Source organism: Diprion similis, chromosome 6 (assembly GCF_021155765.1).
Source record: "Diprion similis isolate iyDipSimi1 chromosome 6, iyDipSimi1.1, whole genome shotgun sequence".
NCBI classification, from domain to species: domain Eukaryota; kingdom Metazoa; phylum Arthropoda; class Insecta; order Hymenoptera; family Diprionidae; genus Diprion; species Diprion similis.
In genome coordinates this window covers 19,492,847-19,517,574 of record NC_060110.1, presented here as the reverse complement: position 1 = coordinate 19,517,574, position 24,728 = coordinate 19,492,847, and the positions used below count along the sequence as shown (strand labels likewise).

The 24,728-nt window shown below is 37.0% G+C and overlaps 1 protein-coding gene across 7 annotated transcripts in view; it reads right to left on the bottom strand.

The window, feature by feature from the left end:
- Positions 1-24,728, bottom strand: part of LOC124406742 (Down syndrome cell adhesion molecule-like protein Dscam2) — a 69,512-nt gene that overhangs the window by 893 nt on the left and 43,891 nt on the right. For 4 of the 7 annotated variants that reach the window (XM_046882310.1, XM_046882312.1, XM_046882311.1 and 1 more), the window contains 21 exons: positions 24,434-24,690; positions 23,909-24,221; positions 20,797-21,087; positions 9,343-9,462; positions 9,081-9,254; positions 8,691-8,987; positions 8,213-8,574; positions 7,666-8,037; positions 7,367-7,553; positions 6,955-7,242; positions 6,576-6,845; positions 6,251-6,482; positions 5,993-6,169; positions 5,686-5,852; positions 4,955-5,194; positions 4,181-4,348; positions 3,485-3,622; positions 2,125-2,315; positions 1,537-1,888; positions 825-882; positions 245-250 (listed from right to left, as the gene is read on the bottom strand). In XM_046882310.1, coding sequence (XP_046738266.1) covers positions 245-250; positions 825-882; positions 1,537-1,888; positions 2,125-2,315; positions 3,485-3,622; positions 4,181-4,348; positions 4,955-5,194; positions 5,686-5,852; positions 5,993-6,169; positions 6,251-6,482; positions 6,576-6,845; positions 6,955-7,242; positions 7,367-7,553; positions 7,666-8,037; positions 8,213-8,574; positions 8,691-8,987; positions 9,081-9,254; positions 9,343-9,462; positions 20,797-21,087; positions 23,909-24,221; positions 24,434-24,690 — 4,660 coding nt within the window. Of the gene's footprint in view, positions 1-244; positions 251-824; positions 883-1,536; positions 1,889-2,124; positions 2,316-3,484; positions 3,623-4,180; positions 4,349-4,954; positions 5,195-5,685; positions 5,853-5,992; positions 6,170-6,250; positions 6,483-6,575; positions 6,846-6,954; positions 7,243-7,366; positions 7,554-7,665; positions 8,038-8,212; positions 8,575-8,690; positions 8,988-9,080; positions 9,255-9,342; positions 9,463-14,146; positions 14,438-17,635; positions 17,927-18,133; positions 18,422-18,594; positions 18,883-20,796; positions 21,088-23,908; positions 24,222-24,433; positions 24,691-24,728 lie in introns of all 7 variants that reach the window. The other 3 variants (XM_046882309.1, XM_046882314.1, XM_046882313.1) reach the window with 3 other exon arrangements.

Genomic DNA, 24,728 nt, shown 5'->3' with positions numbered 1-24,728 from the left:
ATTTTAAGCCTGAAAAATGTATTACTATGGACTTGCTACAACTAATAACAATTACGTGCAAAAATAGGTATTGAACAGCATGTTAATCAAGTGTACTAGCATCATGTTTAGTTACACGCAGGGAGTATATTCTGACATCGATTTAAATAATTTCTCATTATATTTCAAGAGCCTATAACAATTTGCACACTGATTTTTATTATTGATTATCAGAATATACTCATGGAAGAAGTAAAACACTTACGGTTTCCTGCACAAAGAGTCATGAAACAAGAGAAGGTCAGGATATGTTAGACATGATAGGGCTCCTGGGGTCATCCATGACAGATCTATTTTATTCACTCACACGTAGCAAAATCATAAAAAAATGTTTGATCTATTTTTCCCTGATTTCTAGACTATTTCACGGGATAATTCCGCTAAGGTCAACAATAAGAAAAGAAATATTTCACATCAACAATTGTGCATGACTTCACAAGACGTAAAATAAAATGTGTAACTAGAGAATTCAGTCAGGGATGTGATTTCATGCTGTCATGACAATTATTTGGAAAACTTTAAAATTCTACCATACATATCAAAGAGCATAAAAGCACTTATATGTGAACTGCCGATTAAATTCAAGATCATTAAGTGGTCAGTAATAATGTCGAGAGTTGAACATTTATTTACTTTCATATTGTAGATGAGAAGAATATTTTCTTAAATGCGTATTAAAAGGATGATTTGATGAACTGTTTTCAGATTAAAGGAATATCATATTATTCATTCGCTAGTTAACTAAAAAAGATTCATTCGTATCTCCAATCATCCTCGCTACTAACCTCTCTATGAGTTTGCGCATCTCCTCGGTGGTCATGCCATCCTTGCTGCGAGCATTCACTGAAATAGAGAAACACACAGACCAATTGACACAACGGTTACTACGACACATATCATGCTCGGAAAGGGGAAACTGGGCTTTGCGTAACTCTGCTAAGTCTGCAGATAAAAAACGCCTTCTCCCCTCCTGTAACATGCAAACCGGACCAAGTACCCCTGTAAGATTCAGAGCTTACTTTATAATTGTTAATGACATTGACACAAAATTTTTGTAAATTATTTGGTATTTTCAAGATGGGCAATTAATGTATAAATCGCACGTGTCGGAATTGTTAGTAAGTATAAGTTCCTTGTGAATAACAATAAGATTACAGAGAATTTCTCATCACGTGATAAGTAGTTGCAGAAACAAACTAAAATCATTGAATTAAAATTTTGTAAAACAAAACGGAAATAATTTATGTACCTGTTAGATAAGTAATTACGTGTAACTAGAAAGAAATACTTGATTCTGTTAATCACATAACATATTACAATACAGACCAGGCCATGAATCTAGGAGTAGAAACAAAAAAGTGTATGTCATTATCATATATGTATATAGATATTGTTTCAAGTGGCCAAAAACTGACTTCCTCTGAATCTTACGAGGTTCCGGTTGTTTGGGCCTAGTGGTCATAGCTCGTGATGTCCTTTCAATTTAGTAGTACTGACCACCGTAGTTGCGGTTGATTATTTGATCACGGTCACATTCTGCTTCGCTAATTTCGTTGCTTTCTTTGCTGTCATTGAAACTCGAGTTGTTTGGATCATGATTTCTTGGTGGTGGTGGTGGGGGTTCGGGAGAACCAGACATAGGTAGGTTTCGTGCTGATCCAACACTGCGACGGCCAACAGATCCACGAGATCCGTAATGATCGTAAGGAGCGCCGTATTGACCATATTGTGAACCGTACTGATCTTCTTCAGGAGCGCAGTTGGCTGGGTCATCATATTCAGGAGAAAACATGTTGTGGGGACCACCACCTTGAGATGGGACGCGAGAATAGCGGCCATTCTGACGGGGCTGATGAAAGTAAAAAAATTATTTTATTAAATAGAGTATAGCTTCAAGACATAGATTCATTGATATGGTAATTATTCAAAGAATCAACGATGCCGAAAGAGAGTACAATTCGACTTAATTCCCAAATTATCATCCTGTAAACAATATTGACTGTACAAAAATAAAGAAAAAAACTACTAATTTCAGTTATATTTACTTTCTTAGTAGATCGTTCAGAATTTCTGTATAATATCTACCATAGATTGTGATCCAGATCTGCTGTGGGCAGATGCATTGGTAGGATGACTAGAAGGCGGTCCCATAGTACCAGAGTGTCCATTAGCCGGATGAGGGAATGTTTGGAATTGCATGGCTTTGCTCGGATCCATTTCTTCACGGAAACCTAATAGGTGAAAGGTTGCATACGGGCAGATCTCATCCTCCATGCCTGCAAATATTTTTAGAGGGTAGATGCTGCATTTAATATAATGGAAGAGGCAGATTTGAAAGCCACATTTTCTTTTTTAGGGACACGATGAAATTTTTTGACATGAAAGACTTTTTTGCTCTTATTTTATGAGAATTCCTGGATAGAAGACTCGTGATATGTTACTCACATTATCCAAGACAGGAACAAATATTTTATAGAAAAGTTAGCGTATTCAACAATTATTATCAGAAATTATTTACGAACGCCACAAAAGGATAATTATAATGTATTTCTGCAAGAAGTAATTTATGATTGACTTTCCTTGCCATAGGACAAAAATTGGTTTAATGATATTATTTGTCAATTAGTCAACGCTATTTTCTATTACATGAAACCAAAAGTTTTTTTTCAACAATTTTGAAGACACCATTAAATACATCCTAGTCCATGCCATGAAATGCATTAAATTAATAGAATTACCATAATCAAATGGAGCGAAGAAAAATACAGACGGTTGATTTTAAATAATTAATTCAAATAATGAAATAAAGAACGTAAAAAAAACTACCCCTATCATGCAAACGTGCGACATTGAAACTTTGTGAAAAATAACTAACACTGAACATGGAGAACTTACATTATGACGCTGTATTACCTCCAACGTTTGATCATATTTGGTTCAAGTTGTTTGCGGTGATTTTATCATGTTTTTATGAGAAGAGTAATTGATGTGTGAGTCAAAAACATAATAGTGAATTTCAAAATCGACTCTATATTTTAATTTTATGAATGCAAGGAATATTGTGCAGGAGTGCGTTATTCTTTGAGTTCCCAGTCATTATGATTCAGTGATGAAATTATCTCAACGAATTGCAAGTATATAAAACTGACAATTTGATTAGACGAAAAACTGTGTTATGATGAATAATTTATACGGCACTTGGATCAATTGTTCATTCTGAAGGTATGACTTAACATTATTGAGGTCAAGTCACATGAGTTCGTCAGTATTAAATTGGGTTTGCGTTACGAATATAAAATCTTATTCATACATGATCAAGACAATCGAAAAATTTCGAAATAAATGTGAAAATCACGAATCAATACCAAACGTAATGTGCATTGTATTGTAAATGAATGAATGAATGAATGATGACAGGCGAAGTGTATGTTTCATAATTACCAACCTCTATGCGAGAGCCCTTCAGCACTGCCCATATGGGGAGGTGGTGGGCATCTTCTATTTGGCGCACAATGAGTCAATTCTTCGTACATATTTCTTCTTGGATCCCAAGTTGAATGGCTCCTTAAAGAGCCTGTCCCACCTGTCAAACAAATGCTACAAAGATGTTCTACCACTTTTGCCTACCAAGCACTTTGATTAAACTTATTTTCGATGTCTGTATGCTTTGCTCATACGTATACAGGTTTCATCTTTGATAAGTAACAACTATTTATCAGATTAATACATTGACATTTCGAAATAGAATCTAACAACTATATAAAACGCATCATATACTTTGTGATATAAGTTAATCGCAAGAGTACATAATGCCAGAAACAAAGAGGAAGGTAGTTTTCTATCAACTCATTTTACCCATTTCCGAAAGTAACTTTTTTTAAAACGTCTTGATCATACTTGGTACGCAGAGTGCTTGAAGCTTGAAATTAAATTAAATTAGAGTGTGCTTCGAAATAGCAATAATAACCTCGGGGTAAAGCAAATGATAAAAAGCATTAACCAATAATCATAGAAATATGACGATACATGCGCCGTTTAACAGGTGACACCCAATAGTCGTGTTTTAAAAAATGAATTGTCGTGCCGACGCAACAACACCTAGATGAAGTTATTAGTCAAAGTGTTGGCAGTTCTGGCTTACTTATCACTGTACCTCGCTTGATACGGTCACAAGTATTATAATTCGAGCCAGGAACAGGTGGAAGTTTTCGGTTTGGTGGAGCAATGTAACCAAGTTCATCTCGAAGGTCTGGCCTGCGTTTATCCAAAGTAGCGCCAACAACTCCAGTTTGTTGATACACAACATCATCTGAAAAATCAAACCAATATACAAAAACGAAAAATAATTCTAAAACTAATCTCTAGACACACGTAACACTTGAAAATTTTACTGTTTTTATGCTTTTTCTTATTAATTATTTATAAATCTTTTTTCGCTTGACAGAACTATTTTACAAATTTAAGATAGTTGGAAGAAACGATGAATTCAAAGTATTGGCCGAGTTTTTTTGCAATACTGAAGTTACAATACGGTACATCAAACATTAGTATGTTGATGCACTTTGTTCAGTTTACTCATGATCCGCATCAACAGGAATAATTGTTCGTTTAATACTTCTCTATAAATTTTAAAATAATGGTAAAAGTAACTGTTGAATGATTTCAGTGTGCAAGTATATGATAATGGCCCCCTTTTGAATGATATGTTTCACATATATAAAGCATAAAAAATATAGGTATTTCAAAGTTGCAAAATAGCTGTCCCTCGCTATATACGAAGATAAATAGGAATATTGTTATAGCACATTGCCATAAATTGATTAGTTGTTACGGACATAAGACACGAGGGACAGCGATCGTATTTCTATTTTTAAATGTATAGTGTGTGTGAATAATAATAAATAAAATTGTATACATTGTCCCTCGTAATATTTCTCGTCGGCTGATGAGATACCTCGGAGCCGTGTTTGTTCAGGCCCACGAGTTCTTCTGGACAGTGCAACACAAATGACAACTATTCCAACAATAATGACGACAACAGTCGCTGCGACAGGAACAACAACGTTGACATCCAGCCAGCTAGGCAGCCATGGGAAATACCTCCGGACATCCGTATTCTCTGTTCCAGTGTCTCGGACAGGTGGTGCAATTGTGCCTGTTTTAAGATAAGATAATAAATTCTTCACTAACCCTTATCATTGCCATGCCCTTTGCCTTTAAGCACACAAATCACGATAACAGCAACAATTATGACCAAAATAGCAGCAACAACCGGTACAACCAGGTTTAAGTTTGCCATCAGTATTTTCATTGGATCCTCATCACTAACACCACCATTAACATCAGGGAGTTCGCGGGCCGGGGCAATGGTGCCTGGAACAAAAAAGTAATTTCTCTTTTTCTCGATATTTCAAATTACATCCAGCCACCAGAGCACCGACCCATTACTGAATCGACCAAACGATATAAAACCAACAGAAATACGAAATGAAGGTCACGTTATGTTTTATCATATAACCATAACAGAATGTACATGAACTTAATGAAAGAGAAAGTGATTTGTAGCTCATTGGTAAGGATCTGGGTCTTTCTTTGTCCATAGAATTACACATGTGTTTATAATCGTGAATAAAAATGATGACGCACCACCAGTCACGGTAAGAGTAGCGAATTCGTATTCAGCAACAGCAAATCCAGCATCATTGTGTGCAGTTACACGCAGATGATACCAACTTGCAGGATCTAGATCCAAGACAACGAAATTACCGCCTGGTTTCACGTTGTTGGAAACTTGATTCCATTCCTGCTGAAGCCTACAGCAAATACAAAAAAAGAACTGATGATAACCACTACAGAATACTTAGTTACATCCATTACGTTACAGGGTTTGACTATGAAGTTTCTGTCTATTTATTCTCCAGAGACTACTAAGGGAATCAATTGATCATCTTACTTCTTCTTGTGTTCAACAACAAAGTACAACATAGGACACCCTCCATCGGACCAAGCACTCAGATGCAGTGTGATACTGTTCGTCGACACTTCAATGAATCTTGCAGCCTCAGGTATTATTGGTTTTGAACCCTTAGTTCGTGTGTTCAAAATATCTGACCGATCTCCAGTTCCAATACTGAAAATGAGAAATTTGTGAATATTGGAAACATATAATAACAGTATGAAAGATATTAGTAGTTAAATCAGAAGAACTAACCCGTTATAAGCTGTGACATAGATTTGATATCTTGAACCACACCACAGATTTTCTAGAGTATATTTTTGTGCCGTCGAGCTAACTTGGACCGTTTTCAACTCTCCAAATTCTGGTTTGTAGTGAATAGTGTATCCTTGAAGCGGAGCGTTATCTGTGGGATGAGGTCTGAGCTTCATTGTCAATGAGTTTGTAGTGGTTGCTGTTAGCGTGACTTGTGGAGAATGAGGAGGAGCTGAAAAATACAAGATTTAATAATATCATATATATCTTTTACTCTGGGGTGCAGTATTGACCTATTAAATGTATTATTTTGAGCTTTTTATACCATGAACAACTAGCTGATGAGTTACAGTGTCATGGCCAAATGAATTTTCGACGTAACAAGCATATTCTCCAGCATCGGCTCTGTCCACTTCTTTTATAAAAAGGAATCCTTCCGGTAATTGTCTCAATCTGTCGCTGGGTTCCAAGGTAGCTCCGCGTACTTTCCATGTTACTTCAGGAGCAGGGACACCAACGGCAAGGCAGGGCAGCTTAACATCTTCCTTGTACGTTGCAGTAAACTTATCGTCGAATGAAGCGATTTTTGCAGGTACTTAAACCGAATAAGAAATTATGTTTATTTATCAGGTTCCACATTTTGAATAATATTCATAAATTTGGGAATGGTCAATCATACTGATTTACTATAAGACAAGACTCACCACGGGTGCTTGGAGACAGTGTGACAATCTTAGATGCTTGACCTTCGCCTATATTCGTACTAGCAGTAACCCAAAAATCGTATCTATATTGTTTGTCTAAACCAGTAGCTTCATGAGTTAATTGATTTGGCAAAACTTTCTGGGTGGTTGGTTCCTCACGATTTTCGGCTTTAGCATAGACGGTATATTGGGAGATTACACCATTTGGCTGACTTGGTGGGCGCCACGAAACGAGAATTGACTCGGCAGACATTACTAGGGCTTTGATGGCAACTGGTGCTTCCGGAACTATTGACAAAAAAAAATGAATATTTCGATTAGAATAAAGTAATTTACATGTTATACTTTTGATAGGAATATTTTCATTCTTCGTTTCCCGAAAATTGTTAATGAAGTTCAAAAATCTACTCACCATCTTGTTCAGTTTGGCAGTGAATGGGTGCAGATTTAACACCATCTCCTCCTGACGTGAAAGCGAGAACGTGCATGCTGTAGTTTGTATATTTCTTTAATCCGTGCAAGATAGTTTCACTGGATGATGTTATCTTAGTATCCTTGGAGTTTTCATCATACCAGGAGTCAGAGGGTCCATAGATTACCTATGGAAAGACAAAATGGTTTGAAATATCCATTTGAAAAATATTTACACACACCATGTTTTTACACACAACATTACTTGCAAATATATTTATCACAATAACAATAGCATACCTTGTATCCAGTGATTACACCGTTAGCTGCACTCAGAGGAGGAGATACCCATGAAACTCTAACAGTTTGCGCAGTCAATGTCGTGCAAGTAGTGTCATGAGGTGGTTGCTCAGGGACTCCTTCAGCCGTGTGCTGTCTGCGTTCTTCACTCATAGGTCCAGCTCCAACTTTGTTGAATGCTTGTACAACCACGCTGTATTGAGTATACGTTTTCAAATTCATTATCTGTAAATGGTGTTCCTTGCCATCTTCCTTGGAAAATTCAACAGTTTCAAACATGAAGGGTTTGTCAGCCGACGAAAGCTTGTAGCCAACATAGTAGCCAAGAATTTCACCGTTCCAATCTTCACGTGGAGGTGGCTTCCATGTCACCTGAAAAAAAAAATTGGAAGTTGTTGACTTTCGTATTCTATTTAACATCTGTCAATACTGTATTGTGTACATTGTTAGTCTGTAGTGTATACGTTTTACAATGATATCAACCGTGACAGTTTAAGGATACAGGTTTAGAGTATTACCCTTTGAAATAAGAGCAAAAAATATCTACCTTCAAGGTATGTTGGTCAAGGGCATCAACTCTGACTGAGCTTGGTGGACCTGAGGGAGCTTCTTCGGCAGTAATAATAGTCACGGTATCTGAAGGGTCTGAAGCACCGATTTCGTTTTCAGCAACGATTCGTAAATGATAAGTTGTGGCAGGTCTCAAATTGAAGACACCAGCTACATTTTGTTGAGAGCCAGGTACCAAGACTTTATCGATATCATTTTCCCAAGATCCCTTGCTGATTTTATATTCAATAAGATACCGTTTAATAGGACTATTGCCATCGTAAGGTGCTGCCCAAGAGAGCTGAACTGAACGTCCGGATTTATCCAATACTTTCAATCCATATGGAACTTCAGGGACCTCTGAAAATGTGAAATACAATTTTCAAATACACCATCTCTTGAAAACAAACACTGTACTTTGAAATTGCTGACTCATTCATTTTGAAGAATGACTAAAATCTCATCATAATACCCACCTTGTACAATCATATTGATGCTTGTATCATCGCTTCCAAAAGCATTTGTGGCAACGCAAGTGAACAATGCAGAATCAGTTCGTTCAGTCCTTTTAATGCTCAAGTCAGACAAAACTCCATTGGCCAAAATTTCTTCACGAATTGTGTATCGAGCATCGCTTTTAGGGTCTAGTCTCTTGTTATTCATATTCCATAAAATTCCAATTGGTTTTTCACCTTGCGCTTCACATTGTAATACAGCAGGTTCTCCTCGACGAGCTGTCTGATTGCGTAACTTAATCTCAAATTGGGGTGGTGCTGGAATTTGACAATATCAATTGAATGATGTTCAAGTGTCTCGTCTAGTCACTAAAACTAAAATCATCAGAAAATATTAAAATGAATTCGTACCTTGGACTGAGATCAAAATGACGGCAGACAACCCAGCTCCGATACCATTAACAGCTTCGCATAAGTAATAACCTTCATTCGTTTTCTGAATATTATTTATTGACAAAGTGCCATCCTCAATACTGATATCAGGATTGCTCAATTTCAAATCCTTATAATCGCCAGGAGTTTCTCCTGCAATGTTTGTAATAAAAATGATTCCACTAGGACGTAATGCTTTGAATGTTGTTGAAACAATGTAACAATTAAAACAATTTCATACCAGCAGCCCGCTTCCATGTTACTTGGGGCCTGGGGAAACCATCGGCTTTGCACTCAACTCTTGCATCTGAACCTTGAGCGAATGCTTTATCGGTTGGTTCAAGAATCCAACGAGGAGGCACTGAAGAATATATCGCGTTAATTTGAATGTTCCTTTAGCTACTATCAACTACAGAGCGAGTTACCTCATGCCTTCACAAATAAATTAAAAATGTATATGATATTATTGAATCTAAATGACTGCAAATATCTCAAAAAAATGATATCACATGGAAGATGTCAAATTTCATTTGATATATTCATTGTTTCCTAAAATTGATATTAAATATGTATATTAGATACATGGATTCAACTGGACGTATTTTGCTTGCTTGACTTATGTCTCATTGGTTTGAATTCTTTGATTTTACAGTACAACAAGGATAACAAATGACTCAATGGACAAGGCACGAGATATAATTTGAACCATGCATTCAATAGAACTCGCTCTCTACACATTAACTATAAGCTACTGAATATAAATGATGTCTGCTCAGAAGGAGCCTAGTAAAAAAGGTGAACCAAAGACAGTTGCATGCTGAACTGTGATGTCAGTAGTAGGAAACATGCATTATGATACAAAACGAAAAGGTGAGAGGCTTGGGTAGGTAGGGGAAGTGGAATTCTTGACAGAACGATAAGAAGCGCAACCCGAAAGCCTATCCTGAAACAAGCGGCAGCACAATCATGGATTACTAGGGTTTAGGATAGAATTCAGGAAGAGTGCTGCCTCCTCAGATACCGCTACGATGGATTTAACGATGCATCGAAGAATACGCCCTTACTCAACCATTCTTTTTAAATGACATACACACAGGCAGATAACAAGCCATCGAGTCTGAAGCATAACAGAGCGCATGATGGCAATTAATACGTATACAAACATGAATGTGCGTTTAAAAAATACTTTGAAATCTGAGTAGTCTTTAAAATATTACTAAAAACCAATTCTGCACAGGAAGAATAACCAACCAATTAATATAATGAGTACATAACGTTCTTTTTTAATAAACTAATGGTATACACAAATGTATATGATCTTGACATCGTGACATAACCATTATCAAGACAGTTAGTTTATTTTCATATGATCGTGAACAGCTTTTGGCTTACAGACCCTCTATTAAGCAACAGAATGCCTGTTCATTAACGATTATTCCGACAATGATAACTCAATTTTTTTCAATACAAACACAAAAAGAATAACAACAGAATCATCCTCAAGAGAAAGCAACGTCAACGTCAACTCATTCAAAAGCGACATCCTTAAAGAGCAGCTCAATTCAATTTGATCCTCATTCGTGGTATTTTTTTCTTTTCTCCTAACCATGGACTTGTAGTGTGGCTTCATGAATAGCCTTTCCTGATGGATTACTTGCAATACATGCGTACGTTCCACCATGTTTTGAAGTTACAGTTTCAATCAACAAAACACTGGTTCTTGGTCCTAGTATTCCTGTTACATATCCCATGAATTGAGATAATGGTTCTCCATTAAATGTCCATGTCATATTTATTGGTGTGTCTCCAACCATCACCATGCAAGCTACTTGAGCTGCTTGTCCAGTATAAATTGGTTGATCGCCAAAATCAAATGGGCTGATGCGAGGTAATACTGGAATATATCGTTGAATATTGACAAGTTGCACCATTCCATTGAAATTTCAGTTTCCGTTTAATCTGGTTAGTGTCTCCAAGTCACGGGTCATCAAATCCGCATTCTTAAGACCAATAAGTTATTGATCCTCGATTAAATATTCAACTTCGAAGAGCAATTTTGAAAGGTGGCAACAATTAAGTATTGGTCAATCAAGGCCCTGATCTCTTTTCACCTACTTATCGTGATTCCCTTCACTAGTACACGATCTTAAAAAAGCAACACTTTGAAGATACTGGATCTATCGCAATATAATTTATGTAGGTATGTGTAACAAAAACTTAATATTCGTCTGATTAAATACCTAGAGTAAAATATTGAGAACAGAAAATCCAACTAGACGACATTGGCCTTATCATTTGAAATATTTCCATTTATTTTTTATAATAGGACATTACTGGAAGGATTGGAAAAAGGGCATCCCAAGCTACATATATTTACTTTATACGATATTAATTCAATGAACGAATATTCAATCTACACATTAATCCAAGCATCTATCAATGCTCCGAACCAAAACTGGGCAGTCAGCTTTGATACATTTTACTAAATACGCGAACAGAAAGTTCAAAGTTGCTGTACTATGAATTGTAGAGACAAGAATTTTAACACTGATCAAATCTACACGATCAGAGGCCGTGTACCATTGACTTTTAGATGAGCGCTATGCTTTGCTTGACCAGCAGGATTATCGGCAACACAAGCATACTCCCCAGCATGCTCTCCTCTCACGGCTGGGATAGTTAAAGCCGATACTCTGTCACCCATTGGAGTTATATGCACGCCATCCCCTATCTCTAAGTGGCGACCCTCAAAAAACCATCTCACAGAGATTGGTGAATCGCCTTTTACCACGGCACAATGAACTATTATAAGATCTCCGGTATTCATCTCGTCAAATGAGAATGGTTGAACATGGGGAGCAACTGCAGAAAACACAAGGTGTCACTAATTTAGGAAATTAAGTATGGACTGCTGGTTTCAATTATTCAATCGTTTCCTAATTTTCTACGCCCAACACTTCAAGTTACACTGTCTCCTCAGCAGCAATGCATATTGTGTAGTATTTTCGGAAAAGGATGACGACGGTTGGATTCGGGATTAATATGAACTAAAAGAAAAATAAATCACCAATGAGAAATGCGATACTCTACAAAACAGAAAGAATATTCGAAGCCTTTGAAATAATTTTTTAAACCATTGACAATTAGATCTGCTGATAATTCATGTCGTCCAGCAAAATTTTCTGCTATGCAAGTGTATGACCCGGCGTGTGTTGCTTGGACAGATCCTATGCTCAATATAGCACCTCGTCCACCAAGATCCAAAATGGAAACTCCAGAATGCGGTGAAATAGAATGCCCATTTAGCGTCCAACGCAGTTTTAAAGGCTGATCGCCTTCTATTACTGCACAAGGTACTGTCACTACTTGACCAGAGTTGAGCGGTTCGTCACCAAACGTAAATGGTAACAATCTTGGGATTACTGTAAAACAAATAAAATCTGCTCAACAAATTATCCACCAGACCCACTCATTTGCGAAACCTAACGAGATTCGAAGCTTTAAGTCAAATTTGATGGATGGAATTCCTAACGTTCCTAACGAATCCCGGGAGCTCTAAAACGGAGAAGAATCGATTAATCACATGAACTTAATCTTTTGTACGACAGCATTCATCCCCCTCTATCCAAGGCAAGATTATCCACATGAAACAAAAACCCTCGTATCAGTTTTGTTTTTAGTTGAGCTTATCGAATAATGTTAGTACTTTTTAGTCAAGTGTCAGTTCCACTTTTCTGTGCTTGCTCTACCGTTGACTTTCAATGTCGTTGTGTAGCTCACTGTGCCAGCTGGATTCGATACTGTACACGTATAATTTCCAGCATGCATTGCTTTAGCAGATTCAATCGTCAATAGGCTGGCACTTCCTCCGCTAATCTTCATTGTTGATATTCCACTTGCTGAACTGGACAACTGCTCTCCATGAAAGTTCCAAGAAATTGACAAGGGACGATCACCCTTAGCCACGTTGCAAATCAGTTGAACATTATCTCCAGCGTTTATATCCTCCGAAGCCGTGAAAGGTGCAATGTGAGGTGCAACTGGGAAGCAGGAATGTATAGGATGATCCAGAAATTACCGTAAATTTTCGAAACGATTGGAAAGAGCTATTGCAAATCTAATATCAGTTAACAAGAGTGTAAGATGATGCATATTTGGATAAATTGTACAGCCATGGATACGTTTACACATGAATTATTTTCGTCCACGAAGCCTACAGAACATGAAAAATATAGAAGGTTGTATATCATGAAATTAAATGAGAACAAAACTGATTAATATAATATATAATGATACAGGACAGGTATTGATGCTTGTGAAATTTGTTCAAGTAGAGTTTACACAGTCGGATCATCCTATGATTTCAAGGAGAACAGCAAGATACAGTACGATAATAATTATACCATACAAGATGTCTTCTGAGCCTGTTGCAAGTTTTATGCGAAGTTGTTAAACTACACCGAACAGAAATAAATTCGAAACTTATCAGAATGCGTGAAGATATCGTAAAGAGAGCAAAAATACTGTGGCGGTAGCTGTACACAAATTTGTTTTTGTACCATTTACTGCCAAGTTAGCAAAACGTTGCGCAGATCCTGCTTTATTAGATGCGTGACAGGCATATTTGCCAGCATGTCGTCCACTGGCTGTTTCAACAGTAAGTATTCCAGTTCTACTGTTGAACATTGTTGCAGTTATCGTTGAATCGGTTGGATCCAACGGTAAATCGTTCAGAGTCCAAATTATTTGGATAGGAAGATCACCTTTAGCTACGCTGCATTGAATTGTCACCATATCGCCAGCATTTACAAAATCTTCAGCAAACATGAGTGGTTGAATCTGTGGAGCAACTGCAGACAACGTATGCTACCATGTTAAAAATCGCGCCAAATAATAGAGGGATTATATGACATGGGGTTGGAAAAAATGTAAAATTTTAAAATGACCCAAAACAACAAATTTCGATCAATGAGCATTGTAGTCACAATATACTATGTCAACTACACACACCTAAACCAACTGTCCTACTAATATTAACCAAATACCGTTGACATCTAATGTCGCCGAATGTGATGTCGAGCCTGCTTTATTCGATGCAATACAAGTATACTCCCCTGCATGCCTTGCAGCAACTGATTCGATGGTCAGTTGCTTCAGTCGCTTTCCTGAACTAGATACTGCGATGTCTAACTGGTCAGGTCTTATTGGATGACCCTTGAATGCCCAAGAAATTTCTAACGGGAGGTCACCCTTGATGACGGCACATTGGACAGATGCCATATCACCGGCATTTATGGATTCATCACCAAATGAAAATGGACCTATCTGTGGAGCAACTTAAGAAGATTTTTAATCTTATGAGAATGTACTCAGTTGGATAATTTTCTGGCTTTTTCGTAAGTGGAACGAAACTGAAACGAGAAATTAACAACTATTTGCATACCGGTTTACAAGCTCGATATATGTATACGGTATTGTGTAATGAAGACATATCACTCAAGGAGGGATGAGCTGATTTTCAGAAACAGCGTTCGAGACAAGGAATATGGGGCAGTGAAAAATTGCATAAATACAAAAGCAAATGTATTGCCGATAACTTTATGACACTACTTTTCTATACACCAAGGAGCTGAAAAAAAATAGTAAACGATACCACTATACCATTGACTGCCAAAGTGGCTGAATGACTTGTAGATCCCACGATATTACTTGCAATACAAGTATATTCGCCAGCGTGATGCGCAGCAACGGAATCAATACTAAGTAGTGAAATTTTTTTGCTAGTTTTCATAATTGAAATGTCCGGATGATTTTGGTGATTTATGGGTTCTCCATTCAAAGTCCACTGTATTTCAATAGGATAATCGCCTTTGAGAATACTACACATTGCTGATACTTGTTCACCCCAATTTGCAGGCTCCTCTCCAATTGTAAATGAGGCTATCTGCGGAGCAACTAAAAGACCCAATTGCAAATGAAAGGACGTAAAAAATATTTCATACCAAAACAAACATCAACCTTTCACTTTCATACCATAATTTTCCTGCAAAATCTCACAACGTATTTTGAAATCGAAACAATAATGTACCATCATCGCTAACTGAATGAGGAATGTTACGGATCAAAAAGTAGGAATGCAACTGAGGTGGCAAAACTGATTAAATAGATAATTAAAAAAATTGTTAAAAAAAAAATAATAAAGAAGGATCATCTTGGTAATATGAGCAAGGATCATCCAGTTTACAGGAATGAGGATCATCCAGATGTGATGTGTCAATCAATACCATTCACAGCCAACGTTGACGAATGACTAACTGCTCCAGCTTTATTTGAAGCAATACAAGTATATTCTCCAGCATGTCCCGCATTTACAGCATCAATGGTCAGTAGACTAACTCGTTTGCTACTGCTAGATATGACAATATCTGGTTGATTATTTGTAATACGCTCTCCATTAAATGCCCAACTTATTTCAATGGGATAATCTCCTTTAACAATCGTGCAAACGGCTGAAACCGCTTCGCCCCAGTTGGCTGGTTCATCGCTGATTGTAAATGGTGCTATCTGTGGTGCAACTAAGATATTTTATTTTTTAGACGATTTTATTTCTAAATCTATTCCCAACATAAAAAATAATCATCTTGTGACTGAGTTCAATAAGAGTTTGAAAAGTTTGTGCAATGTATGCTGTTTATGCACCTCGCCTGTATAAACACTGATAACTAACAACGAACTGCACTCAGGGAGAATCAAGGAAAGAGGTAGGATTGAAGTAAATTTGAAGCTGAAATCCAACTATTGTGGTAATCAGAAAATGCTTCATTTTCAGTGTAAATCTACCGTTGACTGCCAGAAGTGCAGAATGGCTTGTAGCTCCTGCTTTATTTGATGCAGTGCAAGTATATTCCCCAGCATGTCTTGCAGCTACAGCATCGATCGCCAACAAGCTAACACGTTTGCTATTTGAAATAGTTATGTCCGATTGTTCAGCAGTTATAGGTTCTCCATTTAGTGCCCATGAGATATCCATAGGAAAGTCTCCTTTCATAATAGAGCATGTAACTGACATCGCTTCTCCTGAGTTTGTTGGTTCGTCACCGAAAGAAAACGGAAATATCTGGGGAGCAACTAAAGTGTCCAGTTTTTATGAGAGACGAATTTGAGCCAAATACCTCAGATACGTGAATACCATTGTTACGTTGACGAAATGATAAAATTAAATACGTCAACAACAACAAAAGTACTCATAGAATGCTAACGATGAATCAATAATAATGGCCGTCAAATATGCAGCAGTAATAATTTCTATCAAAATAAACATGGGTCATATAATTAACGAGGGAGGCAAAAAAGCTTTGATGTTACTGAATTGTGCATTAGTATGATATTGTGCTCACAAAGCAAAAAAAAATTCAATGCGTTTAAGATTATGGATACCATTAACAGCCAGGGTAGTTGAATGACTGACGTTTCCAGCTCTGTTCATAGCAGTACAAGTATATTCTCCTGCATGTCTGGCTGCAACTGACTCTATGCTGACAGCGCTCATGTGTCTGTTGATTCTTGTTATTACAATATCATCATCACCAAAATTAATAGGATTCCCATTAAATTGCCAAACAATTTCTACAGGAAAATCACCCTTTACTATGGAACAAGTAGCTGATACCATATCACCCCAATTTGCTGGACCATCACTGATTGAGAATGGGCCTATTTGCGGAGCAACTAAAATGAGATTAATATTCCAGTTTCAATTCAATCAAAACCCCCGAGTATAAAGCATACAATATATCGCCCTGGATTCATCTTGGAAATGTTAATAAAGGTCAAACCCGTGAAGAAGACTGGAACCTATCGAAAGTAAAAACATTGATAAGAGAATTCCAGAGAATAGTAGATCAAGCGTCAAGTAAATGTGGGATAGGAAAATGAATTTCAATACAACAATCAGATAAGAATGTGGTACAATCTACCATTGACAACTAATAATGCAGTGTAGCTTGTCCCCCCTGCAGCATTACTTGCGGTACAAGTATATTCTCCAGAATGACTTGCTGATACAGCTTCAATTGTCAGCACACTAACACGCTTGCTAGTGTTAATAATTGATATGTCTGGATAATTGTAATTAATTGGTTCTCCTTTAAGATTCCATTCGATCGTGACAGGATGATCTCCCTTTATCACAGTGCAGGTTGCCGTGACAGTTTCACCCCAATTAGCTGGTTCTTCACTAATAACGAATGGTGCTATCTGTGGAGCGACTGACGAAGAGAAATATGTAATCAAGTCGATATCGAATCAACATGTGCATATACTTTTTGATAATTTTCAATTCTTGTAGTTGATGGAGTACCCTGTGCTATCTGTGAACTCACCTAAGCCCCCTGCTAACTTACAATTAGCTCAAATAGCAGGATTTCAAACACTATAAGCAATCATGAGAAAGGAACTATGAGCGTTGGTAGGATTTTTACTTTTTCGAGTAAAGGAAATTAAATGAATGAGCGATCATTTCTTTCATGAAATACCGTTTACAGCAAGTGTAGCAGATTGACTTGTAGCTCCAGCTTTATTTGACGCAGTACACGTATATTCTCCGGCGTGTCGTGCAGCGATGGAATCTATACTCATAATACTATTCCTTTTTGTTGTGGCCACAATATTAATGTCTGGATAATTCTGTCCAATAGGTTCACCGTTCAAAGCCCATGATATATCAATTGGTAAATCGCCTTTTAGAATAACGCAAACTACAGAGATGGATTCACCCCAGTTAACTGGTTCATCCGCTACTGTGATTGGTGCAATCTGTGGAGCAACTGAAATTTTCCTTGGATAGAAACATTACGTAGTGATTGGAGTCGAATAATACACTGAAGTTAACATAAAACACATTAATATTCGATATCCGTCATCCAATAGATCCCAAAACTCCTATGTGTGTGGATAGGTTCATGTCACGGGATGTGTGGCACAGAAGGACGGGATGATTTTCATAACAACTAGAATTATGTGAAATGGAATACCATTCACTGCTAATACAGATGTGTGACTTGTCGCCCCGGCTCTGTTAGAAGCAGTGCAGGTATATTCACCAGCGTGTCTAGCAGACACAGAGTCGATACTTAAAAGACTGTTTCTTTTATTCGTTGTGATAGATACGTCGCGATAATTTTCTCCAATAGGTTCTCCATTTATTGCCCAATAAATATCAACTGGTGAATCTCCTTTAACTATTGTACAAACTGCAGAAACAGAGTCACCCCAATTCACAGCCTCTTCGGCAATTTCAAAGGGACCTATCTGTGGAGAAACTAACAACCGGAAAGAAATATCAATTGCCTATTCAAAACGTGTTCATCTTGAACTCTGTCAATTGAGCTGCACTCCAGTATGCGTAGATGTGCTTAGGGATTAGTGTAGGAATGTAGTTTTGGATAAGGTAGTAGTGTATTTTTCATTCCGTTGAGATTTGTGTCGGAAGTACCGTTCACAGCTAGTGTTGCCGAATGACTTGCAGCTCCTGCTCTATTCCATGCTGTACAAGTATATTCTCCGGCATGTTTTGCTTTTACAGGATCAATGCTAAGTAAACTGTTCTTCTTATTTGTTGTAATAGTAATGTCAGGATAGTTATTTCCAATTACATCACCATTGAGTGCCCATGAAATTTCAATTGGAGCATCCCCCTTTACAATAGAACAAACGACAGATATCGAATCACCCCAATTTGAAGGTTCGTCTGATATTTCGAATGGAACAATCTGAGGAGGAACTGAAATATACATATAAAACTGAAGATCAGATCAAGTAAATTACCACTTGAAATATAGTGGTTAATTTCGTTTGTAAATTGTCAAAGGGATCAATCACATTACCCGTTTTTGACAGTAAGGTGCGGCAGGATTTTGACATGGAAATGGTTCATGTAAACGTTTCACTTGAAGCCATATAACTAAAATTAAAATTTTCATCTCATCTCAAGTATGAATCATTCAAAAATGATCGTTAAAACGTAACTTATAAGAAAATGTTGCCGATATATATATAGCTTCAAATAAAAAGCATCATACACACTAATTTAAGCTAGTGCATGATATGTATTGTGCATAATCCTTAAGTGTACCATTAACGGTAAGAGTCGCTGAATGTGTAACAAATCCAGCAGCATTGCTTGCCGAACAGGTATATTCGCCTGCATGTCTTGCCGCCACTGAATCAATTGTTAACGTACTAGCCCTCTTACTACTTCTACTAACAACGATATCCAAGTAATCGTTTCCAATAGACTGGCCATTTAAGGACCACGTAATTTCTATTGGTAAATCCCCTTTTGTCACGGCACATTGAACAGTGGCCATATCTCCTGCGTTTGCAGCTTCGTTGTCAAATGAGAAATACCCTATCTGTGGTGCCACTAGAAGTTTGAAAAAATCCTTAAACAATAGGGGGAATGGAACTAACTATAGGAACTGGGTGGTGCGAGGAAATTTTTTAAGTCTAATAGATCATATCAAGCACTTGGTAGCCGCATAAATTTCAATTTTTCAGCAATATAATTTGAATCGATTTCATTTCATTTCATTTGAGTATACTGATCAATAATAATGCACTTGAAATAGGATCACATTCTATGCAACATTTAACATATAATATAGAAACGAAAGATACTGAAAACTGCAGTAAATTAACTACAATTACGGTAACTTCTATATGCATAATTAAAAAACAAAGCGAAATAAATATAATCTACAAACATGTCATCCCATCTCAATGATTATAAAATTTAGTTTATAAAGCATATCAGTTTGGTGTATAAATTTGCAGGACTGTTACTGAAATCTATGCTGAAATGTGCTACTGTCATGTGCGAACAAGTTACAAAAGTGCTGGGATTTATATGCTACCATTAACGGACAAGATGGCTGTGTGACTGTCAGATCCAGCTGCATTCGCTGCAGTACACTTATATTCTCCAGCATGCCTTGCTGCTACGCTGTCAATGCTTAGAAAGCTGACCCTTTTATTGTTGACAATATTTACATCAGGTTGATGATAATTTAACGGTTTGTCATTGAAAGTCCATGTTAAATTTACTGGAAAATCGCCCTTGAAAATCGTGCAGGAAACAGAGAGCATTTCACCAGAGTTCAGAGGACCATCGCCAAAAGAAAATTGCATGATTTGCGGTGCAACTATAAAAATTCAATGGGAATTTAGCAGCTTTGACTGCGCTCATCTCGTTTTATACAGCAAAATGTACAGGTTTTTAAAATACAATTCCATGTATGAAAATTTTTCAAATCTTTGTTGGAGAATGAAACAATGGAGGAAGTGAGAACTTATAAAACTCTTATATATGTTTAACAATGTGTTATAGAGTAATAGATGGTGAAACCTCTTCAATAAGCTAATAGTCATCCGTTGCTTTAACTCGAAGCATATTTGAAGAACAACAAAATTTATTTTGGACAATGGCTCCAATTTTGTCATTTTTCGCTGAGACCCTGGTTGAATATATTGCGGAGGACAGCAATGAATTCATTCTACGAATCAGGAACTAAAGACAGAGTTAGTATTTTCGAATTCAGCTTATCGCTTTTGGAAAGGGTTAAGTACAGGAAATAAAGGTGCGAATGGATAGGTTTTAAGAAAGTACTATGAAGAATGACCAGCGAAAATCTTGTACCATTGACAAATAATGCCGCAGAGTGACTTGTAGCACCAGCTTTATTAGATGCTGAACAAGTGTATTCTCCAGCATGTCGAGCAACTACTGCTTCTATGCTCAGAACGCTATTTTTTTTATTTGTGCTTCCGATAGTTACATCTGTTTGATCGTTTTCAATTGGTTCCCCATTGAAAGCCCATGATATAGCAATGGGAAGATCTCCTTTGATGACCGAACAAGTAACTGACACTAGCTCACCCCAATTGGCTGGTTCTTCACCAAAAGTGAATGGAAGAATCTGTGGAGCGACTAAGAAACCCCAGTGAAGGAATTATGAGTATAGTAATCTAGAGATTGTAAATAAGGTAATGAATAATCCGATTGCGTTCAATAAAGACAATCTTGGATAGTTCATAGGAGAAAGAAATTAAAATTCTATTTGAGAAATGATATAGAAAACTAAGCATAATGAGCACGTTAATCATGAACGTGAAATTCGTAGGATAGGAAAGGATAAGTAGTTTTACAAATGTGATTCACAGCTACAAATTCGGATTTATATCTAAGATTCAACACATTCAATGTGTTTTTATTGTTAATGTTGCATCCATATACCGTTCACAGCTAAATGCGTAGAATGACTGACAGTTCCAGCAAGATTTGAAGCGGAGCATGTATATTCCCCGGAATGTTTTGCTGTAACTCCATCTATACTTATTGCACTCATATGTTTGTTGATTCTAGTTATTGCTATTTCTGGATATTTGGAATTGATTATTTCACCGTTGAATGCCCAGGTAATATCCATTGGCATATCACCTTTTAGCACCGAACAGGCTGCAGAAACAGAATCTCCCCAATTCGCAGTTTCAGCGTTGAAGGATATTGGACCTAACTGTGGACCAACTAAATTCGATGCATGTGATTAACTCCACCGTAATCCTTCAATACCTTATGAACATCGCTGATTTTTTTCGACATGAATAACCGATTGGAAAGGAGTATGGACAGTTTTTAGAAAAATAAAAATAAAGATACGAGTCTAAGAGAACTAAATCATTGCCGTGAAAAATCTACACATTTTCACTATAAATCGAGGCAAATATTTATTCATATACCATTGACCGCAAGTCTTTCGGTATGACTAGCACCACCCGCTCTATTGGAGGCAGAACAAGTATATTCTCCAGCATGTCTTGCTGCGACAGCTTCAATATTTAATGTAGTAACTCTTTTATCAACTCTGTATGTAATTCCATCGGCAGCATCAATATGAGTAATAACGTGATCACCATGACTCCATTCAAATTTTAAAGGTAAATCTCCTTTGCGGACCGAACATTGCACGCTGATACTCTCTCCAGCACTAGCTGGCTCATCTCCAAATGAAAATGGCATTATCTGGGGAGCAACTAAAATGTTGTTCTTTATACATATAAAAAATGGAAATTATTTCGGATTTCAAAAAAAGGCATGATTCTAGGTAAGCCAATTATTTGTTCAGAATTAGTCAACAAATAACATTATACTCCGATACTTGCACACGAAATCTCCGCGTTATCATTACTGTTCTGTGTTAAAGGAGCTATGCCAACCATACCTTCTATAATTTTGTAAATATACTATTTAAACCTCAGTTCCAAGAAAATTGATTCTAAAGTCATGAAACTGAATGGCTTAATAAGATGCAGATAATAATGAGATGTATAATATGCTCATTGAGGAACATGATAACTGACGCTATTGAAAAACACAAATTTCTCCCATGTGTTCTGACTTTGCTAGACTTTTTCTAGTTTCTAGGTACTATAGGATCAATCTATTTTATGATGAGATAATAAATTGATGAAGTTGTTACCACGGACTTAAATATATGGATGCTAGTATTGGATATCGAATTCTCTCTGACTTTCCAATTAAATAGATACTACTCGGAATAGTTACCGTAATGAATGGCAAGCAGTATCTAATTTAATCTGCACTATTTGATAAAATTTATTCTATCAAAAACCGCATGAGTATGGAATAAATTTTTAATAAAAAAATTTTCATCCATGAACCATTTGGAAAGTCAGAGTTATTTTAGTGAGGGGCAGCTACTAAACCGATTGCTAAGAATCTAAATTGAACACATATGTGTGAGGATTGTGCAGGAATGTGCGCTTGTAGCAAAAATTGATCAAAATCAATGCGGGCTATGCAAAACATATAATCAATTGCGAACCATTGACTATTAGGAATGTCGAATGAGATACTATTCCAGCTGCATTTTGTGCGGTACAAGTATATTCTCCCGCGTGTCTCGCAGCAATAACAGGGATCATTAGCATGCTAACTCGATCTGCCACTTTCTTAGTGAGTACGCCTGAAGCACCACCCATTTCTTCTCCAGGATAATTCCAACGTACACTCAGAGGAAAATCCCCAGTAGGAACGATACATTGTAGATTTGCAAATTCATAAGCGTTCATGGGGAGTTTTGTAAATGCAAATGGATCTATTGTGGGTGGCACTAGGAGCAGAAATAATTATCACAGTAACTCCATGGTCAACGATGACACCATACGAATTCCTACAGAAGTTTACCTCCTTCCTATATCAGAAAGTATTGTGCTAATGAGTTACTCCACCTATCATTGTCGTACTGTGATTTTTTATACAATTCTATGACACGTGTCTGTATGTGTGTGTGTGTATGTGTGTGTGTATATACACATATATATATATATAAAACTCACTTTATAAGACCTAAAAAATATCTGAAATACATAAAGGCACAAAAAATATGTACGAGATCTTATTAAAGAATACTTTGAATATTTAGTAACTTGCTTCAAAGATGGACAAGAAGCGAAAAAATCGTAGACTCAAATTAAACTTTGAATCCATTCATCCATCATTACGAAAGTACGTCAATTCAAAATAATGTGGTATATTTGACTCGAAGTCATAAATCATTTATATGATATTTTAGTTTATCAAGAATCAATCAAGAATTTATTCTTTTTGGTAACGAAATGTCTGCATTTAAAAATGTCAAACCGCTAAACATATCGTCCAAAACGGACTTGATCGAATACTCTTCAAATTTGTATGACTAGATTAAAGGGAAACTAAGATCGAAACTTACCCATAACTTGTACTTCTAGAGTTCCTCTTGCACTGTATCCCTGGGCGTTTCTTGCCACGCAAGTATAAGTCGCCTGGTCGCTCATTCGTTCGACATTTTCGATGATCAATGTACCATTGGCAAAGACCTTCTGCTTCCTATTTATGGGTAGAACTCTGCCATCTCGTTCCCAAACTATGGTTTCGATAGGGTGGCCAGCAACAGGGCACGTCACACGCAGTGTCTCTCCGGCTACGATAGCTTTCTTATCCATGTGACGAATGAAGGGTAGACCATAGACATTCAAACGTGCAGAGTGTTCGGCTGAACCAACCTAAAGGGAACAAACATCAAGTTTACATCACGATTCCATTGTCTGGTGTTAAACGTAATGGTCATGATTGTTGATGTGTCCTTATAAGACATCCAATTGGAATAGTTGAAGGACATGGCTTATTATTAAGTTTAAAAATTTTTGAAAATCATTGTAACAAATGGTTCCACATAAGAAAAAACCTATTTGGGATTTTTGCACAACTGAAGTACCTTAGAAGCAGCGATACACTTGTACATTCCACCATCGTTTGTATGAATGCTCGAAATATTCAGCTGTGAGAAGACATCGCCATTGACAGTAACGTATTGTCCAACTTGGAGTCTGTCAGTGTTGGATAATCGTTTTCCATCAAGTTCCCATGTAATTTCTGGTGTAGGATTTCCACTAGCAACACACTTCAAAAAGACGCTGGGTCCAGGCTGTAGAGTTTCTTCGGGAAAGGTTTGTCGAATTTGTGGTGGTTCAACTGGCCAAAAAATTGGAAAGAATTATCTTTACTGATGT